General features: G+C 38.0%; 1 protein-coding gene across 4 annotated transcripts in view; it reads right to left on the bottom strand.

Annotated features, from left to right (window-relative positions):
* LOC137298007 (protein TANC1-like) overlaps positions 1 to 18,990 on the bottom strand; it is a 128,709-nt gene that overhangs the window by 10,987 nt on the left and 98,732 nt on the right. The window contains exons 6-12 of one of the 4 annotated variants that reach the window (XM_067830027.1): positions 12,241 to 12,414; positions 10,790 to 10,891; positions 9,979 to 10,017; positions 8,478 to 8,599; positions 7,853 to 7,994; positions 6,195 to 7,341; positions 3,668 to 3,688 (exon numbers count right to left, since the gene is read on the bottom strand). In XM_067830027.1, coding sequence (XP_067686128.1) covers positions 3,668 to 3,688; positions 6,195 to 7,341; positions 7,853 to 7,994; positions 8,478 to 8,599; positions 9,979 to 10,017; positions 10,790 to 10,891; positions 12,241 to 12,414 — 1,747 coding nt within the window. The remainder of the gene's footprint in view (positions 1 to 3,667; positions 3,689 to 6,194; positions 7,342 to 7,852; positions 7,995 to 8,477; positions 8,600 to 9,978; positions 10,018 to 10,789; positions 10,892 to 12,240; positions 12,415 to 18,990) is intronic. The other 3 variants (XM_067830028.1, XM_067830029.1, XM_067830030.1) reach the window with 3 other exon arrangements.

Raw genomic sequence — 18,990 nt, 5'->3', positions numbered from 1 at the left:
AGAAAAATGAAAATATATCATTGTTTGGCTTAAACTAGTAACATTTCTAATTTAAGGCACTGTTGTCATTTCAAAGAGCATTCTATCCATCTGATAATTATCAGGAACACAAAGATGTATTGCTTTCATACACACATATAAAGAAATTTTGCAGGAGGCTTAAAATTTATGAATTAAATTTTTATGAAATTCTTACACAAAACATCAAAGGAATAAAGCCATTAAAAATCAACACCTGGAAAATATCATATCATTTGGAGAACCTGGGGATTGCAACAATATTTAAATTAATAAATGGCATGTTTCACAATACTTTATATTGTCTTCTACATCTTATCCACAATTTCATGACGTGAAAAATCTTCCAAAAAGAACAACACATGCTCAGTTTCAACAAAGTGGAAACAAATTATTAATTGGTACTACTGGCCATTTGTAGATAAAAGCAATCACATAAAAAATAAATCTTTCATTCTAATATAATACTTCTGTGGATAGACATATGAGAACATCTCTATTGAATATCCGGTCATACGATCCGTACAAACTCTGACCTACGTATCTAAAAGATGGATGTGAAGTATCTTCAGATGTCAACATTTTAATATTGATATAATAGTGTGGATGAATGTTTTTGATTTTGGAATTCCTTGCATATGTTGTTTCCGCAATTCTGAAATCCGATATGGTTGTCAGATGTACAGCCTTGTCATCCCAGAGTAAGAATTGCTGACATGAAAGTCCCTCTATCTATGGCTACTGTCAAGATGTCTTCAGATCTGTGCATATAGAGGTATCACTTGGATGAATAATCGGATTTTAATGAGATTGTACATAGTTATGACTAAAAAGTAATGATTCCTAATTCTTATATTCTTTAAACTTATAAAGCTATTTAAAGAAAACTGAAAAAATGTGTACCAAGATTTCCTGAAATATACAACAGCCCATGCATAGATGCAGTGTTGCTATAGTAACTGAAACAACATTAACAATGCAGTCATGTGTGCCTGTACATTTAGATGAAATAGTTTATAGATTTCTGTTGTTACTCTTGCGTAACGGCCAATGGAAAAAATAATTAGGACATTCAACAGCCAAACCCAAATGATAACTAAAAGGATCAAAGAAACAACGATCAATTAAAAAAAAGAGATTATGAAGATAAAAACATTGCTGCAGATGTCTGATATTGATTTAATTACCTGTTTGAAATGATCATGATAAATAAACAATAATCCATTTCGTATGTGACATCAGGAAGCTATTCAAAAAAATGAATATCCAAAAGAACACACCTTCAACATGTATGAAAAAACCAATACATTATTGAATGTGAAAGTATTCTGAAAAAAAACAACCTAATTAGCTAAAAAACAAATTGCCATGGTCAACAAACTTATCAAATCCAAACCACACATTGATGAACTCAAACCTGCATTCTATATTGTTGTCCATGCTGACACACTGAGAATATTGATAACATTCAATCTAGCATTTTCATGCCCTCGCCTTGAATACAACATGCCCTCTCCTTGAGTACATCCATACATGCATGGATACACGATGATGATGTATTAATGTTTAGTGACGAGACTTTCACAAATAGTACACATAGCATTATTTCAACTATAAATCCACATCTTTGCATAACTTAAGACTTGTTAGTCGGCATGTTTAGCTAACACCTTGTTTCATCACAGTGACTGAGTCATAGTTTCACGATGCTTTCAGCAATATTCCAGCAACATCGCAGCAGGGGACACCAGAAATGGGCCTCACACATTGTACCCATGTGGGGAATCGAACCAGTGTGATGATCAAACGTGCTAATCATTAGTCGTCCCTAAAATGCCCTGGTTTGATCACAGATTTCCAGTGACTGACTTACATAACTTCAATAGCAATTTGGCCTTACTCTTACCAGATGACTATTCTCAGGTTCTGATGTTTTACATTTTAGTGACTTTGTTAACTTATGGGTTTCTTTCTTTCTTTCTGACGTGAACTTCTTGCAATTTGTAGAATAATCACAATGTTTCTTTAATTTTCTTGAAGCACAATATACATAATACTTGTGAATGTTGTAGCCCACAAGGAAGTATCTTCTAGGAAGCAATATTTTAAGTGATGCTCAATTGAGTTACACCATTACTGAACTATATTGTATCATATGTTCATTTTCAGTTAACAACAACATAAAAGACAAGTCAATAACACTATTACCATATATTCATCTACCATGTTCAACAGGAAGTTGTGATTTTCAGAGTCTACTTTATTAATATCTGTTATTAATATTTCTATATGATTAGTTTTAACATATTGCTTTTTCTTCTATTCATCTTCAGACATTAAGCTACAATTTGACGAGCCTCACTCAAAATCTACACAAATGGAAAATTACCTTCTGACTATAGTATCCTATTAATAAATAAGTCTATATAGGCTGAAAAAGTCTTTTACTGGAACGAAATATGATATTTATTCAGTTAGTTAAATTATTAACCAGTTACTTTTGACTGAATAAAAAATCCATGTGAGACTTATGTCAGTCTATGATTGTTCTTGACATCATCTTAAGGCAATGCTTTTGTAAAGTCTTTCAACTGACCTGGACAGAAACTCCCTAACTCTACAATACACTGGCAAGTCTAGATTTCTTGTGAAAATGAACATATATTTTTCGTTTCTTACTGTCATATATTAAAATACACCTTCAATGAAGACAATTACTGAAACAACTATTTTATTCAAACCTTCCCTTTTTCATCCTTACCTCTGGATAAAGATATGAAGTCTATATACCTGTAATGTTATTTACATAGACATGCAGATCTAATATATAGATGAAGGTTACAGACGCATGAAGATTTTCACCATAATTCTCTGTGTACCGACGAACAGAAACTAACAGGTGCCTTTGTACAAAACAACCACTATGGCTGTCGTAAGCCAATGTTAAGACATGGTAGATAAGATAACCTTTGTGGTAAGACAGCTTTGTACAATGGCATCATAAATAATGCAAGAATACTGCAACACAAGCACAAAAAATGGTTTGGATTTGTCAAAGTGTGTTGATCATGACATTCTTCCAGGACACACTGGTCCTGGTCCAGACCCAGGCTACCAGACAGTGTATTTGACACACCAGCCCGGTTCAGTCGGTACAAGATGCTGGGACCATAACTGAAGCAGAATCCTACCTCAAAGCCATCATGGCACAATAGCTGTCTTGGTGCCAATATTTCACAGAGACTTATGACTGTCTCAGTGCTAGAACCTCTTTGTAGATTATAACCCGAGCTGTTATCCTAACTGGATGGGCAACTAGCCCCTTCATATTGCTCCTTAAAGGAAATTTATATCATATTTGGATTGCTTGCAGCAGGACCAAAAATGACTCCTAAACTATGCCCTTTTCCCTGAATATCGCTTTAACTTTAAGAATCTAAAAAAAATTCAAATCACAAATATCCAAACTCCAAAGCAATTTCAAAGTAAAACTACAAACCATACAAATCTTCATGACTTTTTTCAACCAACATGTTCAGTGCTCTATAGGTGTACAGACTGAACAGGGCCATGTGTGTCATGTATCTGGTACAACACATAGGTGGTATGATGTTATAGATCACAACAATGGCATTCCCTGCACGCTCACCTGTAGTCGAACTCGGCACTGCTGCATGCGGAAAAGAAACAATATAACTACAGTTTAGGTATGTCAGAAGGAAACAGGTACATGTTAATGGTACGTCAGGTGATGGTAGATATTGTCGTTATCCTTAATACTACAGTGCTGCCCCAAGACTGTGTTCTGACATGTAAACCCTAGTGACTCACAAGAAACACTTTCATACAAACTGGTGAATAACACACTTTATTGCAGGATTGTTACCCCAGATCTCTTTCCCAGAATTTATACCTCAGTTAGTTAAAATAAACATTGTGCTACAAACATTTAACTGGTGAATAACTCTCTATAAATTCTCGATTTTCAATATGTCCCTTTAAACAAATATATCTGTTAGATCACAATGCCAGTAATCTTGTGTAATCTTGATGTTGGATCCCAACCTGTGAAGGTCCGGGTTAGAATTGATCTTCAGTAACTTATGCTTGTTGTAAGAGGCGGCTAACAGGATCAGGTGGTCAGATTTGCCCACTTGGTTCACACATGTCATCGGTTCCCAACTGCATAGATCAATGCTCATGCTGTTGATCACTGGATTGTGTGGTCCAGACTCGATTATTTACAGACTGCCGCTATACAGCAGGAATAATGCTGAATGTGGCATAAAACTAAACTCTTGATGAAAGCCCAAATCATTATAGATTAAAGATGTTTGAAACCAGCAAGCACTGTTTTTGTGCACTGACTCTGAAATACAACACGGCCATAAAAGAATGTAATCGGACCATACAGCCTCAAGATTCATATTCACAGCCATGGAGAAAGGTTTTGTTGCTAAGGGTCCAACATCAAAATAAGTAGTACAACAATATCAACTTTGCCTGACACATTAACAGAGGTTAACAGTAACTTGCAGTGAAAAAAAAAGAAAAAAGAAGAAAAGTGATCACCAATTTTCTCAATTCTTAAGCCCCCACCCTAATTATTCTTTAAAATTCTAGTTCCCAAGTGAGAATCAATCAGATGATCAGAACCAGACCTGGGTGCAACACTACTTGAAACTTGCAGATATTTGTCTTAAAACATATTGAATCGTCATGGATACAAGAAGTGCACGGATCATTAGAGCATAATCTGAGTGGAGGCCCCGTCCTATATAGCAGCATGCAGATACAGAAATAATAATGAGCCTGCGTTTTAAGTTAATGTTTCTCAAAATGTGATTTCAGTATTGTTTAGAAAGCAAAAAATGTGCCCTACCCATACCCCTTTAACGATTGTCAAAAGTCACTCCAAAATTCATTTACAATTATCAGCTTGACATTTACCTACACTGAATGATATTTGAGAAAATAAAACAATAGGAACAATTTAAGGAATACCCTTTTAGTTCAATCAACTTAACAATTTAAAAAGTACAATTATACACAATGATTGACACAAAAATATGGAATCGGGAGAAACTCATTAAAGTTTTAATGGCTAACAGTAATTGTCAAATATTTATGAACAAAGTAAAATTTAAAAAAAAAATGCCCAGTGGTGATACTGACCAACAACCCGCAAAGCAAATAATTATATCAAACAAGCCTTATTATGTGCAAATACATTTAACAAATTGTGCAGTGATCATTTAAAAGCGCAACCTCCTGTCCAAAGAGTTACAACTGCTAAGATTAACAAAAATATCAATAAGAACAATTTAATGACATTTATCATGAAAAAGTTGAATTAAACGTTTGTCATCAGAGACAATGTCTACATGGTTCAGAGATAAGGGAAGCAAAATAACACAACTGCATCTGAATCCCGAACCCTGGAAGAAAAAAACACCTGTCGGCAGTCTGATGATGATATGATCCCTAAACCTATACCCTGTCCACCCAGTCAGACAAGAGAGAATTACAGAATTATTTTATGACTGATCACACCAAAATATCCAAATTATTAACAAAAATGAAGACCTGAGTCTATCAAACCTTCCATTATTATTTTTTCCAAAATACATACAAGTTAATTTTCCTTACATTCAAGTTGCAGAATTTAAGTTATAGCCCAAATATTTGGAATTTATGGCACCTGTTTGAAAAGATTCACAAAAATCTATGAATAAAAATGCCAAGTCAAAAATTTTGAGCATTAAATGTTGAAATCCTTGACAATCTAGACAATTTGTAATGCAAGTTTTGCCTTGTAGTAAAAAAATGAAAATGAGAGGACACTAACAAGGTGATTTGTTTTCTCTATCACTCTGAATTCACTTCCACAAAGCACTTTGAGAACCATCATTGTCACCACTACCTGTAACCACATAATGGCACAATGTAATGACAGAGCTCAAAATTGCTTTCTGCACAAGTACCAGATCTTATCTACCTAAATTGCCAATAAATTGAAAAGATTATGACAGAGAATATCAGCTAAGTGATCTCGTCATACATCTTTACCAACGATAAGAACATCCTATATATGATTTTGCAATATTGGACTCTCCCATCTGAGGGTGGACAGGCATGGAACCATGCAAAGCAAGCAAAAGTATTTGTCTGCTTACCGAAGATCACATAGGAACTTTGGAGAATCAGTGTCATCTCGTCTAATGAGCCACTCCCTGAAGGCAGGATGGAAGAACATGAGTCTACTGTCGCTACGGCGATGGAGGAAGCCTGACAAAATTTCCATCCTGGACTGGAACTCTGGCCAAGCTACGAATCTCTGAATGTATCCAGAGTTGACTGTCAGGTATATTTCCTCCATTGTGAGTGGGTACAATGAGGCTAAACACACTCCCAGAATCGAAGAAATCTTCTCAAAAGATCGAACACTCGGAAATTTAAGATTGAAATGCAACAGGAAGATTTCCGATACATTCACAGGCAAGATTTTGTAATTGGAACTTTTGATCACAACATGACCTTTTTCAATGAGGTCAAGGACGAGTTTGCAGTAGAGGAAACACCCTTTGCTGAGAGTCTGTATATGGCCACAGAATTTCTGTTGCATTGATGCATCTAATCTTCCATTCAAACTAATGTTATTCCGTATCCTAGAGTTTCCATTGATTCTGTAGTGAATATATTCCCCAAGATCTCGCAGCACCATATCATTGCCCGATATTTTGTCTATATGCACTCGGTGAAAAGGTAGGTTCCGCACAATGTCTTGAAGAACGGTTTGTACCGTCACAATCACTTTCAGCCATGACGGAAACTTGTTGATGTGACGAGACAAGAATGAAGCAATGGTGTCTCCGTGATCAGGCTTGTGGAATTCTGCCTCATTTAATGAGTCCACCAATATGATACAACTATCTGAGTCAATTTTGCCTTTATTTTTCAACATCCTTAAAGGCTCCAAGATTCCCTTGACGAAAGACAAAGATGGGTTGAGAATGCACTCCTTTAAACTCAACAAGTGTTGGATCTGTGGCTCCTGTAGCAGCATCTCTCGGTACGTTGTGAGCTGTGGAGATCGGGCGAGATACGACGCCAGGCTATGTACAAAGTCAGGCACCATGCAAGTCACATTATTGTCTGCCTGGCAGAAGTGGTAGGCAACAACTTGGGATCCGAGACTCTTGAGAGAGTCATAGTTGAGGTTTGCCGTAGACACACTGAGGTAGGAGTGAGGGCTGTCACGTGCGCTGCTTGTCATGGCACTGAGCGTTGCTGTTGGGCTGTGACCAAAGCCATTCTGCACATCTGCATAAAAATATTGAGCGAATGAGTGTGGTGGGAATTACATCGCTCTTAGCAATATTCCAGCAATGTCATGGCGGGGGATACCAGAAATGGGCTTCACACATTATACCCATGTCGTCATTCAAGTCACGGCCTTTGGCATAACCAGAAAACACCTCAATCACTACACCTTCCCACATACCAATATTGAAACATTGTGTGGAAATATTTTAATGAATAGCATTTAACACAGCTTCAACTTCATTAAGTTAACAAGAAATATACACATTTTTTCCACCAAAAACCAAAAGCATCCGTCATCAGAACAAAGACCAATACAGAGAGTTTGTAACCAGGATCCCAACACATCTAAGGGACAAAACTTTACAAATAAAACTACTTTACCCAAGGACATGTCATCACATGTTTTACGATGTAACAAACAGAGTGTCACGCCTGTATTTTGCTTCTTGAACAAAACAAGCCCTTATGAATATCTTACTCCTTGGTACACGAAATACATTCAGCTCACCTCCATTCGAGATAATTCCCCCTTTGCCATCTCCGAAACAGCTGTAGTTAACTAACTGTTCCAAGATGGCCGTTTTGCCGCTCCCTATATGACCTGTCAGCGTGACCCCTTGAGATCGCGTTGGACCTTCACCGTTGAGAACCTGTTGGGACATCAAGATTCAGGAGTGAATCTAATATTACTTAGCACAGCTACATAAAACTTTGTCACAACTTTATCTTGGCAGGTGCAAAGTAACTGAGACTGACAAAGCAAAACAATGAACAATGGTAAACAAAGAACAATGAACCACAATAAGATCGGCTGGTTGGTTGGCTGTTTAAGGCTGCACTCACCAATATTCCAGTTATATGGCAACGGTACGTAAATAATCGAGTCTGGACCAGACAATCCAGTGATCAACATTATGACCACCAGTCTATGCAATTGAGATATAATGACATGTGTGAAGCAAGACAGTCAGCCTGACCACCTGATCCGCATCCTACAACAAGCATGGGCTGCCGAAGCCCAATGCTAACACAGATCTTCATGGGTCCAGCATACTCTACAGAAAACAGTACACAACATATTTATAGCAATTTGTCATGATTTGATGACTGCAGTATAAGATAACACCATTTACCATTTCTATCTCCCGGAAGAGCCACTCTCTCCCAATGAAGATGGCAGTTCCCTCTGGGTGGGGCACCTCAAATTGCATGGAAGTCAGGTGAAGCTGTGGGGGTCGGATTGGTGTGAACCTCACTGAAACAGTCACAGGACATTGTATGACTCACTGAAACAATCACAGGGCATTGTATGACTCAGTTAAACAGTCACAGGACATTGTATGACTCAGTGAAACAGTCACAGGACATTGTATAACTCACTGAAACTTCTATACACCTCTCAAGAACTGCATGAAAAAGAATCATTTCACACATTGTACCCACTCAGAGAATTCAATCCACAGGCTTTAAACTTCTGGAGCCAACGTACATATGGTTACATACTGAGTGAGTGAGTATTTTTAGCAAGGCAGTGGCAGGGTAGATGAAAATGCACTTCACACGTTCCCATGTCAGGAAACAAACCTGCACTACATCATGATGAGCTAACGCTTTAACCACTAGGCCACCATACAGCCTTTGGGGAGGCTCCTTGTATTTGGGTCCATTCAGCAGACGAATCTCTCAACTCCAAATTGGAACAGTCAGATCGTTTTACATGTCAGACACACTTGACCACAACATGTAACTAGACACTGACTACAGCAAATGGACTCAACCACCATTATCATCCAGAAGAAAGGATTGGATGGATTACATGCAAGAAATAATTCAATCTTGAAATGAAGCAGTATAAATGATGAAAACTTAGAGAAAATGCTCATTGCTTATATACAGTTATTGACTGTATTTTCTTTGAGTGAGTGAGTGAATTCAGTGCTGCTAAGAACAGTTTTCCAGTTATACCCCAGACAGAATTTTGGAATATAATTACTGATTTTATTTCCCCTTGAGTGAGTGAGGGGTTTAACACTGTTTTGAACAGGCCTATCAGCTTACTGTGGAGTGAGCCAGAAGTCTCATAAAACTTCAGTAAAACCCAAGATGCCGACAAATCTAGAAATATAACCATGGTGAACTCGGATTCAAGCTTCAGCTATATCATGGAGACCTGATATGACCACTAAGCTACCCAATTGCAAAGTGAGACAACTGAGCTAAGTTATGGTGTCAATACGGAGTCTTACAACAGACTGAAGAGGTGATATGACATGAAGTTTTCATGTAGCTCTTACAGAGCTGTCATTATTACCAGAGATGAAATAATTTCTGGCTTGTATATGGAACCAAGCACCAATAAAGACCTGATCCCAGAACCCATTTAAATACAAGGATTTGTTCACCACTGACTTCAAAGCAATATGACATTTGAAAGCCAGAGTCAAGTCTGCTTAAAAAAATAAAAAAAAAAATAATATTTGCCTAGACACAAGACTTTTCAACCAATCAAATGAAAGCAAAAATGATATTTCTCAATACATAAACACTGCATTATTCACTGCTAAGTAATGTAAAAAAATACTGAAAGTAGGCATAAGACACATATAGCCACCAATGACAACACTGACTAGATACCTGGCTTTGGGGGTATAGGCTGGCCCTGGGCTAAATCCCCTGAAAGTAATAGGAACATAGGGTAGAAGCCGGATTAACTTGCAGCACAACACGACATTGCGATTTCATCCTTGTGGGCGGGTGAGTGGGTTAGTGCATGGGTGAGTGTGTGAGTGGATGGGTTAGTGTACAAAGCAGGTAGGTATTTGAATGAATAAGTGGATGGGTTAGTAAGTGGGTGGATGTTTAAATACATGAGTGAGCAAGAACGTGGTTTGAACGAGTGAGTATAAGTCAGTGAGCGAGTGAGCTAGTTACATGTTATGCTGTATTTCAGTATTGTGAGAGAAAAGCCCACACTGAGACAGGTTACACATCTGTGTCACTTAGGTTAAATCCTTCAGCAAGAGTATGGTTTTCGACAACCCTTAAACCATAAATTTGGATCTGGAACAACTAGAAGCACCTTTGAAGACTGCGTCACTTAAACAACAGACTTCCTTCTGAATGTTCATCAAATCCCCTGATCAAATAAGGTTATACTTACTCATAGTACAAAACTACAAAATTTCCTAGCTGAAAATATGTACTTCAGTATGATTTGATGATATGGAGAACCACTGTCACTGTAACTGTCACAGATAACTGACTACAATGGTGAGTGAGTGATTCGCTTTTGCAACATTCCAGCAATATTACAGCAAGGGACACGAGAAATGGGCTTCACAGATTTTAACCATGAGGGCAATTGAACCCAGGTCTTTGGCATGACTAGCAAACGCTTTAACCACTAGGCTACCTCATCATGACTTTAGACATGTGAGACACTCACCCTTCCCATCATTGTGAGAGACTGTCGCCCGTGCCGATCTTCGCAGCGATGATCGACGCTTGCCGAACAGTGGCAACTCCTCTATAGCACCCGGCATTGACGCTGATACAAACAAAACATCATATTTATGATAACTATCATAATCATCATCAGATCCAAGCATGATGATAAATACTGTGTGCTAGAGCCAAAATTCTATTGGCTATTTTTAGTGGGTGAATGATATTTAAATTATAACACTTTCCTTGTGATACAATTGGCTGACATTTACAGCTTCTCATAATCCACAAGCATAGGAATGGTGAACTCAGACCGTGATCAGATAAATAATGAATACTCCAGCAGTGAATACATTTTGTATTTTCATATGTACTGAGTATTAAGTTTATAGCACAAAAGTATTGAGTGGCTATTTATAATTCATTCGTATTGAATTATGTTAATATTCCAAAGATGCTGATACTGTTGTATTTGGCCAAAGATCAGCAGCTTGCCTTTTGTCAACAGTACTGGATACTATGTCAAACAGTATCAAATACATCATATGGCAGTATTGAACCTATTGTTTGGAATCCAACATACTGAATACTAAGTTCATTCTTCATAAGTACAACATTCTATTTAGAGTCCAAAAGTACTGAATATATTGTACATAGTCCAAAATTATTGAATATACTGTTTATTGTGCAACAGTATTGAAGACATTGTTTACTTCCAAAAGGGCACTGTTTACAGCCTAGTTATTTACTGTACCAATGTATTGAATACGCCATTTACTGTCTATCAGTATTGAAGATATCATTTACTGTCCCTCAATAATTAATACATCATTCACTGTCCAACAGTACTGAAAACACTGTTTACTGTCCAACAGTATTGAATACATCAGTTACTATCCAACCGTATTGAAAACACTGTTTACTGTCCACATGTACTGAATACATCATCCACTGTCCATCAGTATTGAATACATCATTTACTCTCCAACAGTACTGAATATATCATTTACTGTCCATCAGTATTAAATACATAATTTACTGTCCATCAGTACTGAATGCATCACTTACTGTCCAACAGTATTGAAAATATCATTTACCATCCATCAGTATTGAATACATCATTTACTGTCCATCAGTATTGAATACATCATTTACTGTCCAACAGTATTGAATGCATCATTTACCATCAGTATTGAAAACATCATTTATGGAATACATCATATATTTTCTTAAGGTATTGAATGCATCATTTACTGTCTATCAGTACAAGATACTTAGTTTACTGTCCACGTGTATTGAATACATAGTTTACTGTCCACGTGTATTGAATACATAGTTAACTGTCCACGTGTATTGAATACATAGGTTATTGTCCATGTGTATTGAATACATAGTTAACTGTCCACATGTATTGAATACATAGTTAACTGTGTGTTGTTTCCAGTCACTTACTTGTAATAGAGTGGGGCCTCTGCGTAGTGGACAGTGGGCTTGCAGAATGACCAGTACTGGTGCTCATCAGTGACGTCATGCTGTCGGAGCTGACGTCGCGACTACCGCTGCCCTGGAACATCGGATTGAATGTGGCCCGCATCCCTGGCATGCCCCGCTCACTGCCTGAAGACACTGAAACAAGAGGTATCCATGACGATAGACAGCACTTGAAGACATGCTTAGATACTGGCTGTGAAGTATATGCGTTGAGTATGAATCCATGGACTGTAACCTTCACCTGTTGCCTGAGCTGATATTGAAGATTACAAGATCTCTAACAATACACTGAAATATTTTTTCCGTCCTCTGCAAATTGAAAAAAAAAAGGAGTAACACTGAAAGGAATAAACACAAAGTGCACTGTACACAGACAAAAGCGGCTACCTGAACTCAGCATTGAGTGACAAATTGTAAGTTTACCTGGTGAAACAGGCCAGGATGAGGACAATTAAAGACCCCGAGCACAGCAGCAACCCTCCCTCCATAGAACAGCATAGGACTAAGAGTCTTACATACTCATATAGCACATCTCTTATTTATGACTTTCACTACTTAAGCCTCATCAGAATATCGACTTGTCCTTGAAAGTTAAGGTTAGTGCAAACATACTTGGGAATTGTTCACAGAGACATTATGTTCTAAATGTATATTTCTTTGAACTTTTGAAGAAACTATATCTTTCTGAAGTTGTGTTTCTTTTGAGAAAAAATAATTATTGTGGAAGAAATCTGTTTACGGAACCTGAGTTTTTTGGGGAGTGATTGCTGTGTGGAGTATCTGGTGTTATGTATGTGCTTGCTGTTTAACACAACACTTCAGTATTGATCGAGTATAGTTTTACATTGCTTTTTGCAATATTCCAGCAATATCTCAGCGGGTGCACCAGAAAGGGATTCAAACATTGTCTCTGGGTCTTCACCGTGACAGGCTATTCCAACGCCCCACAACAGTATCATACATTATGAGTGAGTGAGTTTAGTTTTACGCCGCACTCAGCAATATTCCAGCTATATGGCGGCAGTCTGTAAATAATTGAGTCTGGACCAGACAATCCAGTGACCAACAACATGACCAACAACATGAGCATCGATCTGCGCAATTGGGAACCGATGACGTGTCAAAAAAGTCAGCGAGCCTGACCACCTGATCCTGTTAGTTGCCTCTTACGACAAGTATAGTCGCCTTTTAAGGCAAGCATGGGTTGCTGAAGGCCGATTCTACCCAGGGAACCTTCACATTATGAATATTATGTCAAATGTCAAGTCAGAACGTGGCAATCCAGTTCTCAAAATCATCAATCATGTAATTAGGAAACAAGGACCAAATCATTGAAATTGTCTGTGATTATGGCACCTATACAACCAGTGAAAGAAAAGCCCAAAACATACAGCAATGACAACTCTGAGGCCCATGAGCAGAAAAATGGTGCTCAGAAACCAAAGTATCACGACTGAAGAATATGAGGAGGAAACAGTCTGTCTTGCAGTCCCTGAACCAGATTATTTTGCCTACTGCCAAGCATTGTCTGCAGTTCTGCAGTGCTAGAGCCTTAAAATGAAGCAAGTCTAGACATCCCCAAGGTTCAGGCAATCTCATGTCTCCTGGGGTTCCTTTTCAATTAAAATAGGTTTATTTGTTACTGTCAAAATTATATATATTCAGAGACTAGCCTTAGTCTAATGAGGAAATAGCCTGTAAATGAGTGTGTCAGGTAATGAGGTCGAGAGTGTCAGGGTTGAACAGTATCCCTGTCACACCACACAAAAATGTAAGACGGTGAGTGAGTATAGTTTTATGCCACTTTTAGCAATATTCCAGCAATATTATGGTTGGGGACAAAAGAAATGGGCACTGTACCCATGTGCGGAATCGAACACCAGTCTTTAGCATGACAGTTGAACACACCACTACCCCATCACCTCTGGAAGAGTCATGAGGAAGGGAAGCCTGCAGTGATCCAGATCACAAATATATACCACTGTGGTGAAAACAATGACCACATATTGGGAGCTTACAAACCATGGCAACTGGGATTCAAACCAACAAGTATGACTAGGCCACAGTGTCAAATATTGCAAGAATGATGTGCTACCAAACCTCAAAATTGTTGTGTTTCTGTTGTGTGCTAGTTTGCCAAACTGACATTAAGGAAGCCATAATCAATAAGACAAGTCAACCAGAAATGATTAAAAAATTATAGAGGGCGCTGCTTTGATAATTTGTTGGACTTCAGATACAGAAGTGAACTTTGATATCAATCATCAAAGACGATGTGTACTTTCATGACATGTGATACAACTTATTGGATTTCAAAATTAAAAATTTCGTTCTGAAATTATTTAATTGAGTTTCCACCATCTTAAATCCATTATTCATGTGTAATTCAAAATTAATGCAATTACTAAAGTTATCAGTTGATTTTGAGATTAAGGCATCATTTTATGGTAATCCAACAATAAAGCTGTGGATATATGTGACTCAGACAGAGGTATATCTAACATCTATTATCTAACCTCATGTAAGAATGTCGAGTTTTGATTGGTCCATGTAAAATACCATGTACATCCATCACGATCCGCGAGCGGGAGTATAAAAGTCGTGTAATCCCGCTACGAGAGTCATATCACCCCGCTACACCTCAGTGACGATGCGAAGTGAGAAAAGCGTGCATCGACAAGCCTTTAGTAACGTGCGGTGCATTGAGGTCAAACAGTGGCATCTCACGTATATAAACACAAGTCGATTTGATGCGTGTTGTTTTGTCTTAATTTAGTGAGAACGTTCAGCTAGATAAATGCGTTATGACATTGTGTCTAGGGAAATATGGGGTTTTATCAGTTCTTCGTAAGGTTGTATTCAACCTTACTCGGGACTGATAAAACCCTGTATTTCCCTCAACACGATGTGATAACTTATATTGTGGTGGATATAAGATGCAAACTCTGACCGCCAAGGGAGGCAACTCCACTGGACAGGGCTAAGTCATGCTCTCAAAGAGATAAGTATGAGCGTATTTTCACAAATATTTCAGTAATATCACAGTTGCTGATATACTGATACCAGAAATTGGCTTCACATATTGTACCCATGAGGGGAATCAAACCTACACCTTCCATGTGACATGCGATAACTTTAACCATTAAGCTACCCCTCTGCTCAATAGGTGGAGATGCCATTAATAATAAAACATATGTACACGTATGAAACACACATTTGCCAGTAAATCAATTTCAAACTGCTCTATCATGGATGAATTAGAAAAAAAAATTCATTTCGAAAGATAAAACTACAAAATGGTGCAAAGAACATGCAATGAACAGTAATTGATCAAGGGCATCCATTATAAATGACTTCTTTCTTTGTTAACAGAGGGAAAACAAATCTTTGCTAATAAAAGTGAGTTAGTACGGTTCAACAGTTTTAAACAGTTTTCTGTTTCATTGTAGTGTGTCAGTTTGACAGCAGTACAGCAGGTCTAAGGCCCCTTGGGATAAACCAGTGAGTAAGTGTGTTCGACCGTTTGTAGAACATCCTGTTTCTACATGGATAAAACCAGATCTATATACCCAAATAAGATTGAAATTCAATAAAAAGATAAAGGATCCACTACGATACCATGCTGCAGTTACCCATCAGTCAGCAGGCAGGGCAACAATAAGTACCATATTTTAACATCTTCAAATGGTAAGACAAGGCTTTGGATCAAACCACGGACCATCTGCTCTCCCAGCAGACACTCTACCTAGTAGATAAAGCAGTAGTCTTTCTCAAAGTTCCTTAACCACATTATTTTCCCCAATGCTTAGCCTTTACTGCCATGATAAAGCCCTAAATCAAGCAAGTCTAGATTTCCTCAGGTCTGAATCACCCAGCTTACTGGGACTCCTTTTCAATTTATATTGGTTTATTTGTTACTATCAAAATCATATATATTGAGGTACTTAGCGTTAATCCAATGAAGCAGGCTTACATACAGAAACTACAACATATTGACTTTAATTCTCCTTCATACGAGTGTGTTTACAAGAATGGAAATGAGTGAGAGTGAGTTTGGTTTTACGCCGCTGTTAGCAATATTCCAGCGATATCACGGCAGGGGACACCAGAAAATGGGCCTCACACACTGTACCCATGTGGGGAATCGAACCCAGGTCTTCGGTGTGATGAGCGGACGCTTTAACCACAAGGCTACCCCACCGCCCCAGAATGGAAATCAGCATAATGACCACTATAATAAGTATAAAAGTAGAGATATCGATCTTAGATATTCACAAGTTCTTAAGAAGACAAGAATTACATGATTTAATAATTAATATAATAATTAGATTTGCCTCGTGTGATCCTCTGGCAGTCCGAGAGTAATCAGTGAATCTGTATGACATCAAGAAACGAATTTCTAAATTATGAAGTCCATGAATCCAATTTGTCCCACTGATCTTAAAATAATATCAGTGTTATATTACTGGATCTTGTCATCAAACGTTATATTAATCAGGTGGAACAAAGCTCCTGGGTCACAATGACCTTGTATCACCTCTGGGACAATAACTGTCAGGTCACCTCGACCTTACAGCTGGGATAAAGAATCATAATGCCAAGCCACCTTCATCTTACATGTAGGATTATAATAATTATCACTCTGACCTTAGAATGAAGAAATATATTCATACAGCAGAGTTAACTTGATGGAACTCTAGGGAAATATAACCATATAGCAGAGTTACCTTGACCTTACACTAGGGAAATATAACCATATAGCAGAGTTACCTTGACCTTACACTAGGGAAATATAACCATATAGCAGAGTTACCTTGACCTTACACTAGGGAAATATAACCATACAACAGAGGTACCTTGACCTTACACTAGGGAAATATAACCATGCAACAGAGGTACCTTGACCTTACACTAGGGAAATATAACCATACAGCAGAGGTGCCTTGACCTTACACTAGGGAAATATAACCATACAACAGAGGTACCTTGACCTTACACTAGGGAAATATAACCATGCAACAGAGGTACCTTGACCTTACACTAGGGAAATATAACCATACAGCAGAGGTGCCTTGACCTTACACTAGGGAAATATAACCATACAGCGGTGTTATATTGACCTTACAGTATACCTTTGTGAGTGTGCTTTTACGCCACAATAAGCAATATTCCAGTAAGATTAAGATGAGGAACTTCAGAAACAGGCTTCACAATGAATCCATGCATCCATAAGTCACTAGCGTAACAATAGGACACTACCCCCTGACTGTGTAAAGTATTTTAAGATAGTTAATTTAAACATTGTAGACAACATTTTCATTTAATTTTACACATCATCATCATCATCACTGTTTGCAGATGAACAAAAACGCTTCAGAACAATTGCTTGTCATTTGCTTAAACAACCATTAACAAAAACAGTTTTCAGGAAACCAGAAAAATATGACTCGAAACAATGGCCATAATCTTGTTAAGAGAGTCAGAATTCTGTACGTTATTAATGCACGAGCTGTCATTCATAAATTTCATGGTAATAGTAATCATGCTAAATCTTCACACCTTGTTAACTGATAATTAATCGTAATCAGTCCCTTGCTGATAGGAGATATTGATGGCTCCTGATTGGCTAGACATCTGACCTGCCTTTCCGTGTCAACTTGCTGATCAGATTATGAGGATTGCAATGAATTATAAATCAGGGAGAAGCTGTGTAAAGTAACATCTTGTGTGCGATGATATATCTGCAGCACGTAACTATAAGCCATGCTGGCTGCCGAATGATAACATTTAGCCTGCGTCATCTTTCCTGAACCATGATACTTAGTCTGTGTCAAAGTTGCTGTACAATGTCATTTAGTCTGTGTAACAGTAGATGTACCATGTTATTTAGTCTGTCATAGTAGCTGAACAATGGTATTCAGTTTGCATCACAGTAGCTGTACAATGGTGTTTGATGTGTGTCACAGTATTCGTACCATGTTATTTAGTCTGTGTCACAGTAGCTGTACCATGTTATTTAGTCTGTGTCATAGTATTTGTACCATGCTATTTAGTTTGTGTGGCAGTAGCTGTACCATGTTATTTAGTCTGTGTCACAGTAGTTGAGCCATTATACTTGGTATTTTCACAGTAGTTTAACAACAATACTTAGTTGGTGCGCTGAAGTTTAACGACATTATTAGTTTGTCCACAGTAGCTTATGACAGTATTTAGTCTTATTACATCACCACAGCATTTACACTGCAGACAGTGGGGATTTTCATGTTTGGCATAGTGCTTTCAGACGATACATTCTACCAAGGACAGTTTACGGTCTGGATCGGACCTGGATCTGTCCAGGGTCTTGCCATGGCCAAATGAACTGCCATGCCTCAGACCACGTTGTGACCATGTTTTGAAATATCAATAAAGCAGGAATAAATCTTGCCTCAGCAATCATTCAAGTTCAGTGATACCTCGATGAATTACAGTGTTACCCTGAAGTCCAGCGATACCTTGATGAAGTACAGTGATACCCTGACGAAGAAGTGTCTGCTGGACAAGAGTGTGTGAGTGAGTTTAGCAATGATCCAGCAATATCACGGTCAGAAATGGGCTTCACACATAGAGTGCCTATGAAGGGAATCAAACCTGTGTCTTCACCACAAGCCTTAACGCCTTAACCACCAGGCTACCCCACCATTCCTGTTTGACAAGAACCAGCCAGTCTGT

The sequence above is a fragment of the Haliotis asinina genome, chromosome 10 (genome assembly GCF_037392515.1).
Source record: "Haliotis asinina isolate JCU_RB_2024 chromosome 10, JCU_Hal_asi_v2, whole genome shotgun sequence".
NCBI lineage: Eukaryota > Metazoa > Mollusca > Gastropoda > Lepetellida > Haliotidae > Haliotis > Haliotis asinina.
This window is presented reverse-complemented; position numbering and strand designations above follow the sequence as displayed.